The 16,428-nt window shown below is 43.1% G+C and overlaps 1 protein-coding gene across 3 annotated transcripts in view; it reads right to left on the reverse strand.

The window, feature by feature from the left end:
* The window catches only part of NEDD4 (NEDD4 E3 ubiquitin protein ligase), a 1,992,497-nt gene that overhangs the window by 1,221,113 nt on the left and 754,956 nt on the right, over positions 1-16,428 (reverse strand). For all 3 annotated transcript variants that reach the window (XM_086958341.1, XM_086958342.1, XM_086958340.1), the window contains one exon: positions 3,608-3,768. In XM_086958341.1, the coding sequence (XP_086814467.1) occupies positions 3,608-3,768 (161 nt within the window). The remainder of the gene's footprint in view (positions 1-3,607; positions 3,769-16,428) is intronic.

The raw sequence follows: 16,428 nt of genomic DNA on the forward strand, positions 1-16,428 counted from the left end.
CAAGTGGTATGTTACACACACACATGTCCTTTGGATATGTGTGTGTGCAACATCAGGCTACATTTACATTTCAGGGGTGCAACAGGGTGACACCCCTGCACCCTTGAAATCGCAAAATCAAAATGCGAATCGCTAATAGCGATTCGCACATTGATATGTCTTCCCATTCATTCCGAGGGGCCTTTAGGCCCATAGGAATGAATGGGGAGTTATTCCTTATTTGCGATTAGCAATTAGCTAATCGCAAATAAGGAAGCTGTAGGAATACATGAATCCCGTTTTGCGAGTCTGCAATAGCGATTCCTTATTATTCGCTATTACAGACTCGCAAAACATGCCGATGATGAATCTGGCTGATAGGTCCTTCAAGATTTTACACCATATCCCAAAGAGTGCAGCAACAGTGATTCAAGAAACAAATCTGCAAGCAGAGGTAACAATCAGAAGAATACATTACTTACCTTTCATAACTCTCTTTCCTGTGAAAACCCTTATCCAACCTCAGTAAATCACGCCAGCCTTCAGATTGAATCTAATAAGTCTCGCACCAGGCCCTGCATGCCAACAGGTAGCACCATCTACCTCTCATCTCAGGACATGACGACATGGAGCCCTATAAGGGCACCACCCCTGCACACTGATGTCAGTTAAATCTTAGACATTCCGCCCACAAGAATGGATCATTTACTCGCAATGAAAGACCTGTATGGCCACTCTGAAGAAAAGGGAAGTAAGTGGGTAGTGAAGAACCTGTGGTTAGAGTATGCGCCAGAGTGAAGGTTACAAAAGATAAGTTACCTATCTGTCTTATGGCTCGTTCCAACTGCAGATTCTTCACCGTGTGAACTGACAACAATGCAATCCCCCGTAAAGGAAGTGGGTCTCGAAGTGAACTTTATGGCAGGATATCCTGCAGGACCACACATGGAAAACGATTTGTTCTACAGACTTGTGAATTGATACAGTATTACCTGGTAAAAGTATTGACAGATGTCCATGAGGGTATCTGCCAGATGTCCAAGACCGGGACACCCTAAGCTTAATCCTTTCGATGCTGATGACGAGCTCAGCTCGTCATCACCCACGGGTGTCGTGTGCTGATGACGAGCTGAGCTCGTCATGGTGCCACTAAAATGGCATTTTCCAGCACAGGGGGGGGAAAAAGCCTAGCAGCCATGTGGTTAAACAGTAATTGCAACTTTTGTTCTGATGGAATGAGCCAAAATGCCCTTGGGAAGCTGCATTAGCATTTCACAGTAGTTGCTGACAATATGCCAAATACCTTGAATACCTTCAGAATTCCCTGTAGTGTTGATGGAACTGGAAAACAGAGAAATAAACCCAGTGAGCTAGCCACAGCTATACTGCCTTTGGATTTCTTCAAGGCCATATCAGCCTTCTTGTCACACAGCCAGTGCCATCAAATGGCAGGCCATCAATGCCTTATCAAAGTAGGTGTTGCACATGCCTTATGGCAAGGCTGGCAACATTGTGTATGCGTTGTCTAAAATGGCACAAGTATAAAATCCCAGGAGACAAAGTGCAGACAAAAATTAAAGTTACTTTGTTACGGAAGAACTATTATACAAAGCCCTCCAAATTTGAATGTTGCGTCAAAATGTTGGGATCACCTGACACTGGCATGTGACACTTGGCATTGTGAAGTCTCACAACTGGAGCTGAAAATAATTTAGCTCAAGGAGCCAGGGCTAAGTCAAAGAAAGCAGTATTGAAAGGCAACTAGGGCTAAAAGGGTGGTGGACGAGGTTAAAAAATTTCCCTGAGCATGTTAGCCTTAGTCTCTGAAATGTGGACTATGATTTCAGGACTTGTGCAGGCTTCTGAATCACAACCACTAAAGCACTTAAAACCACAGAAGGCACTAAAGGCTATCAAGAACAGACTCCAGAGAGGTTTCCAAGTAATCGGCATTTTGCAAATCTCAATATAAGCCAGCATACAATAGAGGTAAATGGCAGCATCTTTCAATGAAAAGGAGCTATTGCAAGAGTTTCTGGATCCTGTCTGGTGTGGCACCCAAGGAGACTCACAAAGTGAAGTATCAGTGGTGAGAAGTATGCCTCAATTTACTTAGCTAGGGAGCAGAATGGAAGTGTTTTAGTTCATCTTTGCAAGAAGAGGCTTGCAATGCAAGTCTCTCAGGCACAGGGTATAGTATCAAGAGCAATGGGATAGCTAAGAGCCACAGTCCCAAGATGAAAAATGTCCAAGTAAATTAGCTTAACGCCCCTGAGTTGGAAGAGGTAGCTACAACACTTCTGACGCCCTCCTAGTGAAAACCGAAAAAAACAGGTACAATCAAGTGCTGAATCTGCCAAAGTGTCAAGGTCACTATACAGAACTCTGTAAATTTACATAAAGTCCTACATCAGTGTAATTGTCTGCTTCAACATCTCCAACCTGATGGACTGCACAAGGAATATGAAGGTTGTCAGAAACAAAACCGAAAATAGCTTCCATATTTAGCACGAGGTTTAAGTGATTGTGTAATGTGACATGGGGCAAACCCTCATTGTCAAGGGTCGAATTCTTGGGCCAAGTAGAAAATGTAAATGCCGGAACCTGCTACACAGTCAGTAATGGCCCGCAGAACTGAGGGTGCACCGTTTCTGGATTAGGCATGCATCAGTTCTGAAGATTCAGGTATGCAAACTTAGATTATGTGGCTTCAAAAGTGGGAGTGTCTAGAAGACTATTGGGTTTCTTGTGCTTATTTTTCCACTTGTACTTTGACATACCTGACAAGGGTGACCTAGAAAAGATCAAGCATAATTTACTCAGCCAAGTCGAGTTGTTCTCAGATCACCTTCGGGTGCATTAGGGAGCATTTTTGTCTTAACTTGAAATTGTACTTGGTGTCATGTGGGTCTGAGATTGCCATCTGTTTAGAACATGCACAACACAGTTTAAAGCATATGGTATTCAAAGGTGACATCCCTGCAAAAATGATAGAAAATATTTATTCTAAATTTTGTAAAAATCCAGAAAATACTACAATCTGTAGGCGTGGCGCTCCGTGCCAGCCTAAAAGATTGTGTATCCAAAAAGAAACTGATGTCAGTTGCGCCTATGTGCATCTCAGTGTTGTCAGGCCATGGGTGGAATGATGTCACAAAGGAGGACGATGGCACCATCTGCCTGAGCCCAGGAACTAGTGTAAGAAATTTTCTGGACTCAGCCGGGCACCTGGGGGATTAAAAGTTTGAGGAAATTGCAAGTATAAGTATCCATCACAAACAGGACATTCCAGACTATTTATGTAATGAATAATATAATAAAATGTTAAAAGAAAAATAGAAATGTTTTCTTATAGATAGAAATTAATAATGGTTACTAACAAGGAGATTTTTAAATTTTTGAAGCATCACATACAGAGTACATGAACACCTTGTTAAATCTGAGTTCCATTATTGAACTGGGGATCAAAACCAAATTGTATTACTCAGAGACTCTACTGAGGTACCCTATTGGCACTAATAACTTAGCTGTTATTGTTCAATGGTCATATTTTCATACAGTCAACTTTTTTCAAATGCCCATTTTTCACTTCTGCTATGAAGTTTTAAGAGCTGTCTGCTTAACATACTGAGCTGTTGGTCTTTGCCACTGCGTTGTTCTATACAGATGGTTGACATAGTAGGTTCGACCAAGGATATCTTGTCTTTCTTCCCAGCCTGGGGGTAGAACAGAAATGTCCATTGAAGGTTGTTCAGCAGCTTCAGGTTGGTCCAAAATGATCCAGCCAGGCTAAAAAAAGAAATAGGTACTTACTATTATTTTTGCAGCGATTTTATTAGGCAGACATTAAATAGCACTATGGTAACATAACACTATTTGGTAATAATACGCCACCACTGTATATTGCAATTCGCAGACTAATTTTACATTACCTAATAGACATAAAACGTTTCACTATGAGAAAAACTGGTGTTATCTCACTTTGAAACCTTTCTGCATTTATCTTTGCCTTCCCCTATACTGATTACCCATATTCTTGTCATTTGCTTCCCCTCTATTGATTACCCTTATTCTTGTCAGTCAGTCAGAGTAGCTTTATTCCACCGACATGATGAAGGCACAAAAGTATACTACACACACATATATATATATATATATATATATATATATATATATATATATATATATATATATATATATCCCAACACTTCCGGATGCGTTGAGCCAAAAAGACAAGCACACAGGTATCCGGTTACAAAATGGTTTATTTTACAGACCCCTCACCCCCGACAGATGTGTTTCGCTGATAGCTTCGTCAGTGTATAAAAAAAAAAAAAAAATATATATATATATATATATATATATATATATATATATATCCACCAACATTTCTGCACCAGAAATGAGACGACTCCAGTGCGAATGAAAACTTAAAGCACTTTATTTCATCCTTGGAGACAGGTAGGCAGTCCACCATGAAGCACTCGCCTATAATCCTAACGCGTTTCAGCTTTCCCATCAAGCCTTGGTCACAGGTAGGCATTTCATCAAACAGGGGTCACATGCTTCTTAAGCATAGGTCAGACTACCGGATTGGCTGTAGTCCACCAATTACTGTGTCCGTTTTTGATGAGCACATATTGAAATTTGAAAGTATTTCCTTTAACTGCATTGTTTTTAAATCGTTTTTAATGTTTCTTAACTGCAGTTCTTAAAATGTTCATTATTGTAATGAATTGTGCATAAATAAATCGGTGCCAAAGACTTGCCTCGTGCAATTTCACTCTCCACGTGCGTGCTTTTAGTCCCTTTCACACCAGCAAGCAGAATGGAATATTCTGCAAGCATCCCTTGCCCGTCTCCTTCTGAAGTTTCTCCTGGGCACAGTCCCGTGTTTTTCTGTAGAAGGGGGCAGGCGGGTCAGGCTCCTCTCCATAAATCCACCAAAAATATCCTCGTTAACAGAGCCCCAGACCCTGGGCTCTGTTAACGAGGATATTTTTGGGGCAAGGGATGCTTGCAGAATATTCCAAGGTTGAAATAAATTGCTTTAAGTTTTCATTCGCACTGGAGTCGTCTCATTTCTGGTGCAGAAATGTTGGTGGATTTTTAAGCAGGACTCCTTGTTCCTGCTGGACTATATATCTATATATCTATATATCTATATATCTATATATATATATATATATATATACACAATTTCCCAATCACAAACGGACAAGGTAAGGGCCACTCAGGGGAATCTTTAGGAAGTTCTTTATTAAAACAGCATGGCATGATGCATTTCAGCCTAACGGCCTTCTTCGGATGCCGCCGTATGCAGAGTGTGACTCCACCCCCACCTATATATGTCCAGTGTCTCCCTTATTGGTGGAACTCCACTGACCCCTGGTCACATGACTCCAACTCAGCTGCAGTCCTGCCACGACTGCAGTACCCAGAATGCAATATATCCGGGTGAATGTTGTTTGAGGGAAACGAATTCCTGGAATATATTTATTTTTAATCTTTATTTTTCAGTTTTTTTACATACATGGTAAAAAGAAATGATCACAGCGGTACACTGTTAAGGCGTTTTCTCATACAATTATGATGTAGCATATGTTACATGTCAGAACCCATGGCAACAGTAAACATGAACAGGGAAGTAAGTCGAACCAGAGCACCCAATATCCTGCAATGAAATCACACCATCTGTCACAGTCCAGCCTCCACACCGCAAGTTGTCCCAGCTGCTGTATCATTTCCCACCCCAAAACCCCCACGCCGAACTGCATTGACATACGTGCATAGAAAACATAATTAAAACCATGTCATAAAAAAGCCATTCGTAATATCTCTCCTAGCCTACCCCTTCGGGAACAATGCCGTTTTCAACCTGCATGCCAGATTTACTGCTCTTTTTTGTGATATACTCTCTGTACGGGCCCCATATATCATTAGGTCGCGAGGAACCGGGCATAAGGGTTGCATACTCCTCGCAGTTCACATTACAGTACGCCAAACTGCAAAGCCATGCCTGTAATGTAGTTGTTTTCTTCCTGCCCCTCATTAATGCCACCTTCCGCTTGGCCAACAGGAATCCAAGTGCTGCAAACCTTCTAACCTTCTTGGGGAAATTTACCATATAGCCCAACAGTGCAATTTCCGTACGGACCAGGGTAATAGAAAGCATGTCTCCCAGTGTGGCGTGTATCTGTACCCAAAAGTGCTGTAAGTTTGGGCAGGTCCAGGAGAGATGTGCAAAGTCTACATGTGGAGCAGAACATTTCTGGCACTGGTGTGGTCTAGAAGGGTCTATCTCATGAGACCAAGCCGGGGTGTAGTACATCCTGGGGAGAAATTGAAAATGAAGTAAGTTATGCCTACTGTTCAGGGACACCTCCCTCGTGACCTTACAGCATTGCTCCCATTGGTCATCAGTAATAGGGCGGCCCAAATCCTGTTCCCATGCCATGTGAATTCTAATATCAGAAAAAGGGCGATCAATGATACATCGTATATACAGTTTGGAGAACAAATGCGTGGCAGATGGGCTATCAATAATTAACGTTAGCGGAGAGGCAGGTTCGGGTGCGACTGGAAATGTGTGGAAGGCAGCCCGTAATATGGAATGCATACGTCGCAACACAAAGACATCCATAAAGGAGTAATCTTGGAATCGCGTCCCTTCCGACACAGAGAATACATGGTTTTCGGGGAAGAGGTCGCCTATCATATGAATTTGAAATTTCGCCAATGTGCGTTGCACTTATGTTTCACCCGTGATGGGGAGCAATGGGGGATTTGGGAGCGGTAATGCCGGGGAATATAATAGGTCCAACCCCAATAGTCCAAGCAGATTCTCCTATGCCCAACTAGTGGTGGATACCGCCTGAATGTCCCGCAGGTCCCTCGAGATCCCCTTAGGTAAAACGGTCGACAGTGTCTGCGGAAGTACTAGATCCGCCTCCAGCTTCAAATAAGGGATCCGGGCGGTACCATGCATAGGAGTAGCAGCACTGCACCGTCAAACAGTATAAATACATATCCGGGACCCCAAACCCACCCCACTCATACGGGAGAGTCAGAGTCTGCCAGTTCACCCGTGGTCTCTTGCCCCCCCCATACCAATTGCAAAAGAAGTTGCCGCAGCTGCACAAAGAAGAACTGAGTAAGAGGGATGGGAATGTTGTTAAAAAGATATAAAAATCTCAGGAGGGCTACCATTTTGACAATGGCCACTCTACCCGCCATCGACAAGAGCAGACACAGCCACCTCTCAACTTGTGATTCCAGCGAGCTAATCGCACAGCCATAGTTTAACCTGATGATGGTAGCTGCATCCAAATGTACGTAAACCCCGAGATACTTGACCGCGTCATGGCATCACTCCAATAAAAATTTGCATTCGCATGCAGCCGTGCTGGTGGTTAACGGAAAAATCACAGACTCGTGCCAGTTAATACTAAGTGGAGAACCTGCTGAATCGGAGAATTTCCCTGATAATGGGTTCAAGCTTAAGCTGGGGGTGCCGCACGTATAAAACAGTATCATCGGCATACAAGGACACCAATAGCGGGCAAGTTCGAAACTGCAGACCGCGTTTGCAAATGTTTCTCTGCTGCACCAAAGGGCGCATCTCTAAAATGAAAAGTAATGGGGACAAGGGACAGCCTTGACGCGTACCGAGGGACAGACGAAAAGACTGAGAGATTGTACCATTGAGGCGTAGTCTAGCAGTGGGTTCCGTATACACAAGGGTAGCAGTAGAGACAAAACACTCCGGCATTCCCATACGGCGCATCACCGAAAGAAAATAGGGCCATTCAAGGGAGTCAAATGCCTTCTCGGCGCCCAGAAGCACCGCAGCGGCCGGTGTATTGGGTCTATCCTATGGAGTACTGTGAACAAAGTCCGCACATTGAGCGAGGTGGACCTATGGGGGACGAAGCCAAATTGAGCTGGTGAAATAATATATTCCATCAATAAAGACAGCCGGATAGCAATCACTTTGGCCAATATTTTATAATCAAGATTTAGCAGGGACAGGGGCCGGTAGGAGCCACAGAACGAAGGGTCCTTGCCAGGCTTGGGGAGAAGGATAATGACAGCCTCTCTAAAAGTAGGCGGAAGGATTCCAACCTCAAGCGCCTCCGCATACACCTCTATCAACCGCAGAACCAAGATATCCTTATATGCTTTGTAAAACTCCGTGGAGAACCCATCAAGGCCGGCAGCAGAGGAACCCCTAAACGCATCAATCGCCTCCAACACACTTTCCTGGGATATGGGAGTGGCAAGGAAATCCTGCATATGTCTTTCAAGGTAAATCAGAGCAATTTCCGCTAGATACTCTCCTTGCTCATGGAGGTCTCCAGAAATTCTAGAGGTGTACAAGGATTTAAAGTGAGACAGGAAAGTGTCACATATTTCCGGAGTGGAGTGTAGCAACTGGTCATCTGGACCTCTGATTTCAGTAATATTGGCTGCACTGTGCGGAGGTCGGAGCGTGTGTGCCAGAATCTTACCGGGTCGTTCGCCCTCACCATACCTCCTGGCAACATGCTGTTTACTAAGGTATAAAAGTTCCGGCTCTGCAGCCTCCCGAATCTCCACCAACAAAGCTAACCGACGAGCCTTGCGGGCCTCTGTCGCACATTCTAGCAATTCCAAATCTAGGGCTGCAATTTCTTTCTCAATTTCTCTCAGGACCCCTGCATTCTTAGCTATACAAACCCCCCTGATATAAGCTTTAAAACGCTCCCAGAGTACCGCCAAAGTATCCACCTCCCCTGTGTTGATCTCTAAGTAGTCCTCAATGGCCTCCCTCACCTCCTCAAGAAACACCGGGTCCTGAAGTGGCTTCCTAGGAAAGCGCCACTGTCTCTCATATCCCCAGATCTCGGGATGTTAAGTCTAAGTACAACAGGAGAATGGTCTGAAAACGACCGTGGCATCGTATCTAACCCACTGAACCAACCAGCGACTCCCGATGAGACCAGCCAGTAGTCTATTCTAGTCCAGGTGTTGTGAAACCCAGAATAATGCGTGTAAGAAGTGAAGGACGGGTGATGCGTGTGTTCAACGTCAACCAGGGAGAATTGCCTACAGATGTCTTGCATGGTGAGGCGTGAGCGGTCCTTAGTGTCGGGAGAGGAGTTACTTTCTCTAGTGAGGTCGAACAACAAATAAAAATCACCCCCATTATTAATAGGCAGGGATCTAGAGCCAGGAGGTGCACCTGCAACGTGTGGAAGAATTACGGCGAGTCTGGATTGGGACCATATAGGCCCACCAGAGCCACATTGTGACCCATCAACGAGCCAGTAACTATCAAAAAGCGCCCCCCCCCCCATCAGCTATAACACTGCTCAAAGCAAAAGGAATCCTTTTATGAATAAATATGGCCACACCTCTTGCATAATTTCTTTAATTGGAAAAATACCTGTGGGACCCCCGGCCTGCAGCCATAGGCGGCGCGTCGTACTTGGCCAAGTGCGTCTCCTGCAGGCATACTATGTCGATGTTATGCCAAGAGATGTAGTTGAGAACCAGCCTTCTCTTACGAGTATTATTCAACCCTCTGACATTCCAGGACATCAGAGACAACCCAGAATGACCGGGCTGCCAGCCTATGCTGGTGGACCGATTGGAGAGCTGCGGGATCCAGGGGCAAGCACTTAACATTCTGAAGGCCTTCCTGACAGATCGGGTACATGTGGTGACTATGGGTGATTTCGAATCAAGACCTTTCGAACTCCCCAGGGGGTCCCTCAGGGATCCTCCCTTAGCCCCACTTTATTTAATATCTACGTATCCTCTCTTGCCCCAGTGATCCGATCCTTCGGGTTCGAGCTAACATCTTACGCAGACAACACCCAGATTGTGGTCTTGGTGCTTCCAGGGAAAGAGCTGGGGGTGGCAGCCAGGTTTCAGGACTGTATGTCTGCAGTTAGTTCCTGGATGGCCAAAAGCTGCTTAAAATTAAACTCCTCCAAGACCGAGGTGCTTATATTTGGGTCAAATACAAATCTCTGGAGTTCCAAGTGGTGGCCCTCAGATATGGGATCCCCGCCATCTCCGGTACAAAAGGTGAAGAATCTTGGAGTCATCATAGACCACCAACTCTCCTTTAAACCCCAGGTCAAGGCGCTTACTTCCTCCATACACTGTACTCTGAAAACTATTAGGAAGGTTCTCCCCTTCTTACCAGAGGGAAGCAGAAAGACGGTGGTGACGGCACTCGTACTTTCGCGCCTTGACTACTGTAACAGCCTCTTTTTAGAGGCACAACATGGGGTGCTTAACAAACTTCAGGTCCTACAAAATGCAGCAGCCCGCCTGATCGGGGGCTTGCCCAAGTTTTCATCGGTTACTAAGGAACTAGAAAACATCTCGGATCAGGAAAGCACGCTGGGGGGGTAGGAGCTTTGTTGGGGGAGCAGCAAAGGCTTGGAACTCCCTCCCCCTGATCCTTAAACTAAACACCAATCTGCTAGCATTTAGAAAAAATCTAAAAACATGGCTCTTTACCCTCTAGTCTGGGAATCTTATTCTCAGGGAGTTACCACTTCAGCGCCAGGACACTGATTGGTATTTGTGCGCTCTATAAGTGTTATAAATGAATAAATAAATAAATAACTGTGCCATGTAATGAGTGTTACAACTAGCATGTGGCCGTTCAGTCTAACCCAACGCCATGTAGCATTGACCTGTGTACCAATATCTGAAAAACCATGAATAAACAGCAAATGTCCCCCCCACCACCCAGACTCACTCTGTCTCTGGCGAGGCAGAACCCAACGCCAGAAACCAAAGGAAGGTGTAATTTAAGTATACTACATATATAAAAGGATAAAAGATAAAAACATTCCACATCCTTACGGTACGATCATTTTTAAGGTACAATAGCTATACAATTTCAAAATTTATAATACAAATTCATACTTGATTAAGTTCATATTACAATTAATTGGATCACAAGATTAAACGTCTCTTTTTTAGAGCAGTTAAAAGAAAGGATGCCACAGAGAAACAAATAAAGGGGTCAGACAATAGCTGCAAATAATAAAAGGCCACACAACATTGTATGAAGTTCATTCTTCGCAAAATGGGGATGATGAACCTTTTCCTCTCATTAAGGTAATGTTTACAAAAAAGCAAAAAATGCATATCATTCTGTATCGAATGATTATCACAAGTACAGAGTGGGAGATCGACAGCAACATAAACATTACCAGGAATACCCAACATTAGAAGAATATAGTTTAGACGGTATCTCAACAAGATGTACCTAAGCTTTAGATTAGTTACAAAAGTTAGGTATGTTGTTTTTTTTCCATTTGTGAGATACTCGGTACAGTTAGATATATTTTAACTGTTGACAACTTGGCGTTAGAGATCTCCCTTTCGATCTGCATATTAGATAATAGCTGGACTTTCAGATCGTTCTTAGAAATAGAACAGCAGCATATAGGATCTAAAAAAAGGTGATGTTTCCCGTTAGCTTTTAAAGTAGATTCAACATATCGTAACCAGGTTATGTTACTCACCCCATCAAGTTTCAGAACATCACTTATAATATCTCTTGTCAGTGTAAGGGTCTCCTTTCGCCATATAGAGTGCCACAGTAATATTGGCGCCAAAGAGATTTTATCAGAAATGTAGGGGGCCGTCATTTAAAATGTGCGCAAGACTTCGGTAATGAGAGTAACTTTAAAAAAAAATTATCTTCAATTGACTGGAGTTTTGTACATTCTCTGACTCCTCAGATGGCCACTCCATAAGTGGCAGCAGACACCGTCTTTGCTGCATACACTGTTTTTATAACATCCAGAGGTTTTCGGCTGTTTTTTTATAAACTTAATTAAAGCAGTGCATTACTAGTATGTCTTATAAGCACTGCGTCATCTGCATAAAGTAATATCGATATCGGTTTGGGCTTTATATAAGAAACATCTGGGGTGGACTCCCTCAGAGCAGCTTCTACATTATTAGTGCAAAGTGCGAATAGGAAAGGGACTAAAATGCACCCCTGCCTAACACCTCTCATGATTTTAAAATGTATAATGCATTCACCATTCCTTCCATATCAAACACAAGCATAAGCACCTATATATAGGTCACGAACGATGTTGATAATATTATCGTCAATCCCCATTGCCCCCATGATCTGCCACAGCCTAGACTGTGCCACGCAGTCAAAGGCTGCGGACAGATCCATGAAGGCAAGATAGAGGTGGCCTTTTTTTTGCTACAGTATATTTCGCTATAATTAGGCTCATATTCAGGCACTGATCAACAGTGCCTTTCCCTTTTCTAAAAACCAAACTGACAGGGGGTTATAATATTCTTATCCAAGGCCCATTCCTCCAACCTGTTTACAAGAAGGCGACCCATTAACTTAGCAGTAGAATCTATCAGTGAGATAGGTCTACAGTTCTTCGGAGTGGACCTATCTCCCTTCTTATAAATGGGGACGGTTACTGTTTTTTCCATGACAGAGGGGCACATGTTTGGGCAATTTTATTGTTAGGAGTGGGGCCCATAAATCTTGGTTCTCGAGAAACAGTTCGATGGGCATTGCGTTTGGTCCTGGTGCTTTTGCCCGTTTACACTGACTTAGAGCGTACTTTACTTCCTCTAGTCTAAAACTAAGAGCGCCTCCTACTGCTCCTAAGATTTCGGGACAGGACTGGGTGGGTAAAGTCTCACCAGCTCCAAATAAGCCTTCAAAGTAGGTCACTCATTCCGCCTGATCAACGTGAGTGTCTGTACTCAAAGCCTGTTGGTCTTTCAGAAATGGTGCATTAATCCGTGACCAAAACATCTGTGGGCTTTTTAATATTACGGCCTTCTGCAGATTTTCCCACCATTCTTCCTTCAGTGTTTTCAATCTAATAGTCCTTGCTGTTTTATAAGCTTCGCGCAAGGACTTGATTAAAGGTGGATTACGGGGCTTACACTTCAAGCTTTTGTGTGAAGATTTTTTAAAAGATTTTTCGCATTTATTGTCAAACCAGCTACTTTTTTTGTTGTTGGTCGTTACGTATAATACGGGTTAAATTTTTTTTAGCATCAGATAGTATCAATCAATCAATCAATCAAGGCATTTATAAAGCGCGCTACTCACCCGGGAGGGTGTCAAGCGCTGGGGGAGGGGGTATGTTACTGCTCGAACAGCCAGGTCTTAAGCTGCTTTCTGATGGAGAGATGGTCCTGGATTTGCCGAAGGTGGGTGGGGAGGGAGTTCCAGGTCTTGGCTGCCAGGTAGGAGAAGGATCTTCCTCCGGCGGTGGCTCTGCGGATGCGTGGTACGGTGGCTCAAAGGCCGAAACAATGCAATCAGGTAAGGCTGAGTCTAAACAGTGCATTATTTCCCAAAAGCAGACGGTGTGGAAGACGACACACATACGATTGCTCGCCGGCGGGGATCGAATTCTTCATATTATAGAAGTCGGGACATTTCGGAATGGATTGATTACTTGACTCTTATGGTGCCCTGCTACTGGACCTGATAGTTTACTGATTTGATGCAGAGTATAAGTATATTTGCTCATGAGAGCACACTATCGGCAATTTTACATGTATATTACCTGGTTTTGAGGCCAAATCAAGAATCGTTTCCACTACGCCTCCATTTGAATCTTGGTCACAAACGATTCACTTACTCATTCTGTACTACCGCATACGGACCCCCCACGTATCATTCCGTCCATTTGGATATGACATTTTGAATATAGACTACACTTCATTTAAAGCCTTGAAAAAGTCACGACTGGCGACGAAACACGTGTGGCTGTAGCTGTATCAATTTGTAATCACAGAACAACTGTTATGAAGATTGCTTGCTGAACAGAATCATCTCCATGAATTTTGTATTAAAATAATTCTGCTGGTTGGGCACAATCAGCTGTCTACTTACTGAGTGCAGCAGTGCTCTGTCTTTGTTCTTAGATTGATTAATATATTCGGAGAAGTCCGTTGTATATTGGATTATACTGTGGGTGGCACGGTATAAGACATAGAGCACGCTTGAAAAGAAAGAGCTTTAAACAGACTTCAATGCAAACATAGCAGAGGTGCTGGCTGTTCCGATTATTCCACTGCCACCATTCCTTTCTGCATTTAGCAAGTAGATTGGCCAAGAACCTTTAAGGGTCCTCTCTTTACCACTTCAGGGCGATACCATTCTTTCTTGCCAACACAGGATCTACCGGGAGTTTGAAAACAGACTCATTTTTTTTTATGTGGGAACAAGGAAAGTTAATTCAGCATGGTCTCTATAAGAGTAGAAATCAGTCTTAAAACTATGAAAGAGCCCTCTTATGGAATTTGAGACCAAAACATAATCAAGGGTAGAAATAATAGAATGATTTAAAAAGGTATCTCCTAACTGACCAGTTAAGGGTTCATAGGTGTTTAGAAATACAAGATCATTAATAGACAACAGTTTAGAGCATTACCATACTCAGTATGATTAAAGTGAAGGACACTCTCCCCCTCATCATCATGGACTCCACACACCAAGGGCTTACTCTTGTCACAGGGATGGGCATTAAAGTCCCCAAGCCAAATTATGTTACATGGTTTATGACATTTTGCTTGCACAACATTAATTTCTCTTTCTAATGGGACCAGGACTTCTGCTTGATTAATTCCAAAATTATTATAATAAAAATTAACAAGAAGCCAGAGAGAATCCACAGAATATTCTATCAAAATGACATGGTAAAAGGGCGACGTATTAAGAAATCTCTTCACCTTAAAAGGGAAATCGTTAGAGAGCATAGTCAGACACCCACCCTTTGCCCGACGTGCAGGAGACGCAATTGCAGGAGTATAAAAAGAACGATATCCATTCACATATATTGGGTCAACTTCCCAAGTTTCTTGGGGACACACCAGGTCTTTTGTTGTCAACAAGGACAGCCATTCTATGTTTACCCTTTTTTGATTATATCCAGCAATACTGCAGGACATGACCGCTAAGGACCATAAATGGTTCTCACAAGGAATACATTTCTGGGATGAGTCTAGGTTGTCCAACTGGGAGCCCATTGGACCTTATGGAGTTACACGAGCTGGGGCAACCAGAGGATGATGCTCTGCTTCATTATGTGTCTGTACTTTAAGCATTAGTCCCGGGCATTGTAAGGTAAAGTTGTCATTTAATACTCCAGGATTCTGTACAGCCTCCCTTGGGACCAATGATGCCAGCTCCATGCTAGGGAATTTATTTGTAGCAGGCCCTCTGTTATCTGCTTGTATTATAGTAGGAATAAGTCAATCTATGCCCTCCAAGCTAGAAAGTGTTTCGAATCTATTATGTAAAGGGAGACTAAATTGTTGGCGGATGGTAGGTATTGTAGGCCTAGGTAATGAGGGCTGATATCTATGGGGCCTGGGAGGATAGAAGTATCCTAGGGAAAGAACACTAATTCTGTCTTGTGACACATGGTCACTTTCAAGTCTGCACAAGATCTCACGTACTAGTCTTGGTGACCTAAATGTGAGAACAATGCAGTCACCAGGCAGTGTTTTTTCTCTTCTCCCTACCCACCCTACTCTTCTTACCTTCTTAAATACGCCAAACAAGGCCTCTGCAAGCCCGGTTTTGTTCCTGAGCCAGCAGAGAGCCTTGTTTCTCAGTGTCTCCCAAGATTCAATTATCTGAGTGGTGTGGTGTGGTGCGTTTGCCAAAATTATAGTGTATGGGGTAGCTTCAGGAGGCAAATTCAATCTCGCCATATTCTTGTCATTTGGACAGATTTGTATTTACATTTTTATATCTCTTTTTCTACAAAGATGTGTGGCTCAGTTTGTGTCTCTGCCATGACCCTCACAACATATAGGGGATTGTATTGTTACTCTGGATTTGTTACTGAATTAAGGTTCCGAAAAAATAAGTTAAATACAAATAATGTTAGTCTCACTAAACTGTGAAAACGTGTTTTATGAGCCATCTTTTGGGGATAGAAAATGTCAGTACCTGGTTGCTACTAGGCAGAGTTTCAATTCTGGACTAATAGTTCTGCTACAATGATGGCATTAATACAAGTAGAAATTTTGTAATTTCAAATGGTTCCACTTCAGTGCTAGGGGATCAGAAAGTTAAAGTTCCTATGGCTTCTAACATGGTTGATAATCAATAACTCGATGTCTGGAGGGTTTTCACCTTCCCTGTGTGGAATATTGGGATAAAATATGGATCTAGAGAAACTAGCTAATAAAAGTGAAGGGGGAAATTATCTTTTAAGGTGGCAATCTGAAAACACCTTTTGGATTAGCAAAGAAAGGGTACACAGTTAGAATTTGCTTATGGGAAAGATTGTAACTTGCGTACCATTTCTGAAGCTCATCACCCGACAGAGCATTAGAAGAACATAGACAGTAGTCTTTAAAAATTAAATTGCAAATAGTCTTCTCTACGTGCTATATTCTTTTCTGTGCTCTTGATGCTTTCCT

This window comes from Lissotriton vulgaris, chromosome 2_1 (assembly GCF_964263255.1).
Source record: "Lissotriton vulgaris chromosome 2_1, aLisVul1.2, whole genome shotgun sequence".
Lineage (NCBI taxonomy): Eukaryota > Metazoa > Chordata > Amphibia > Caudata > Salamandridae > Lissotriton > Lissotriton vulgaris.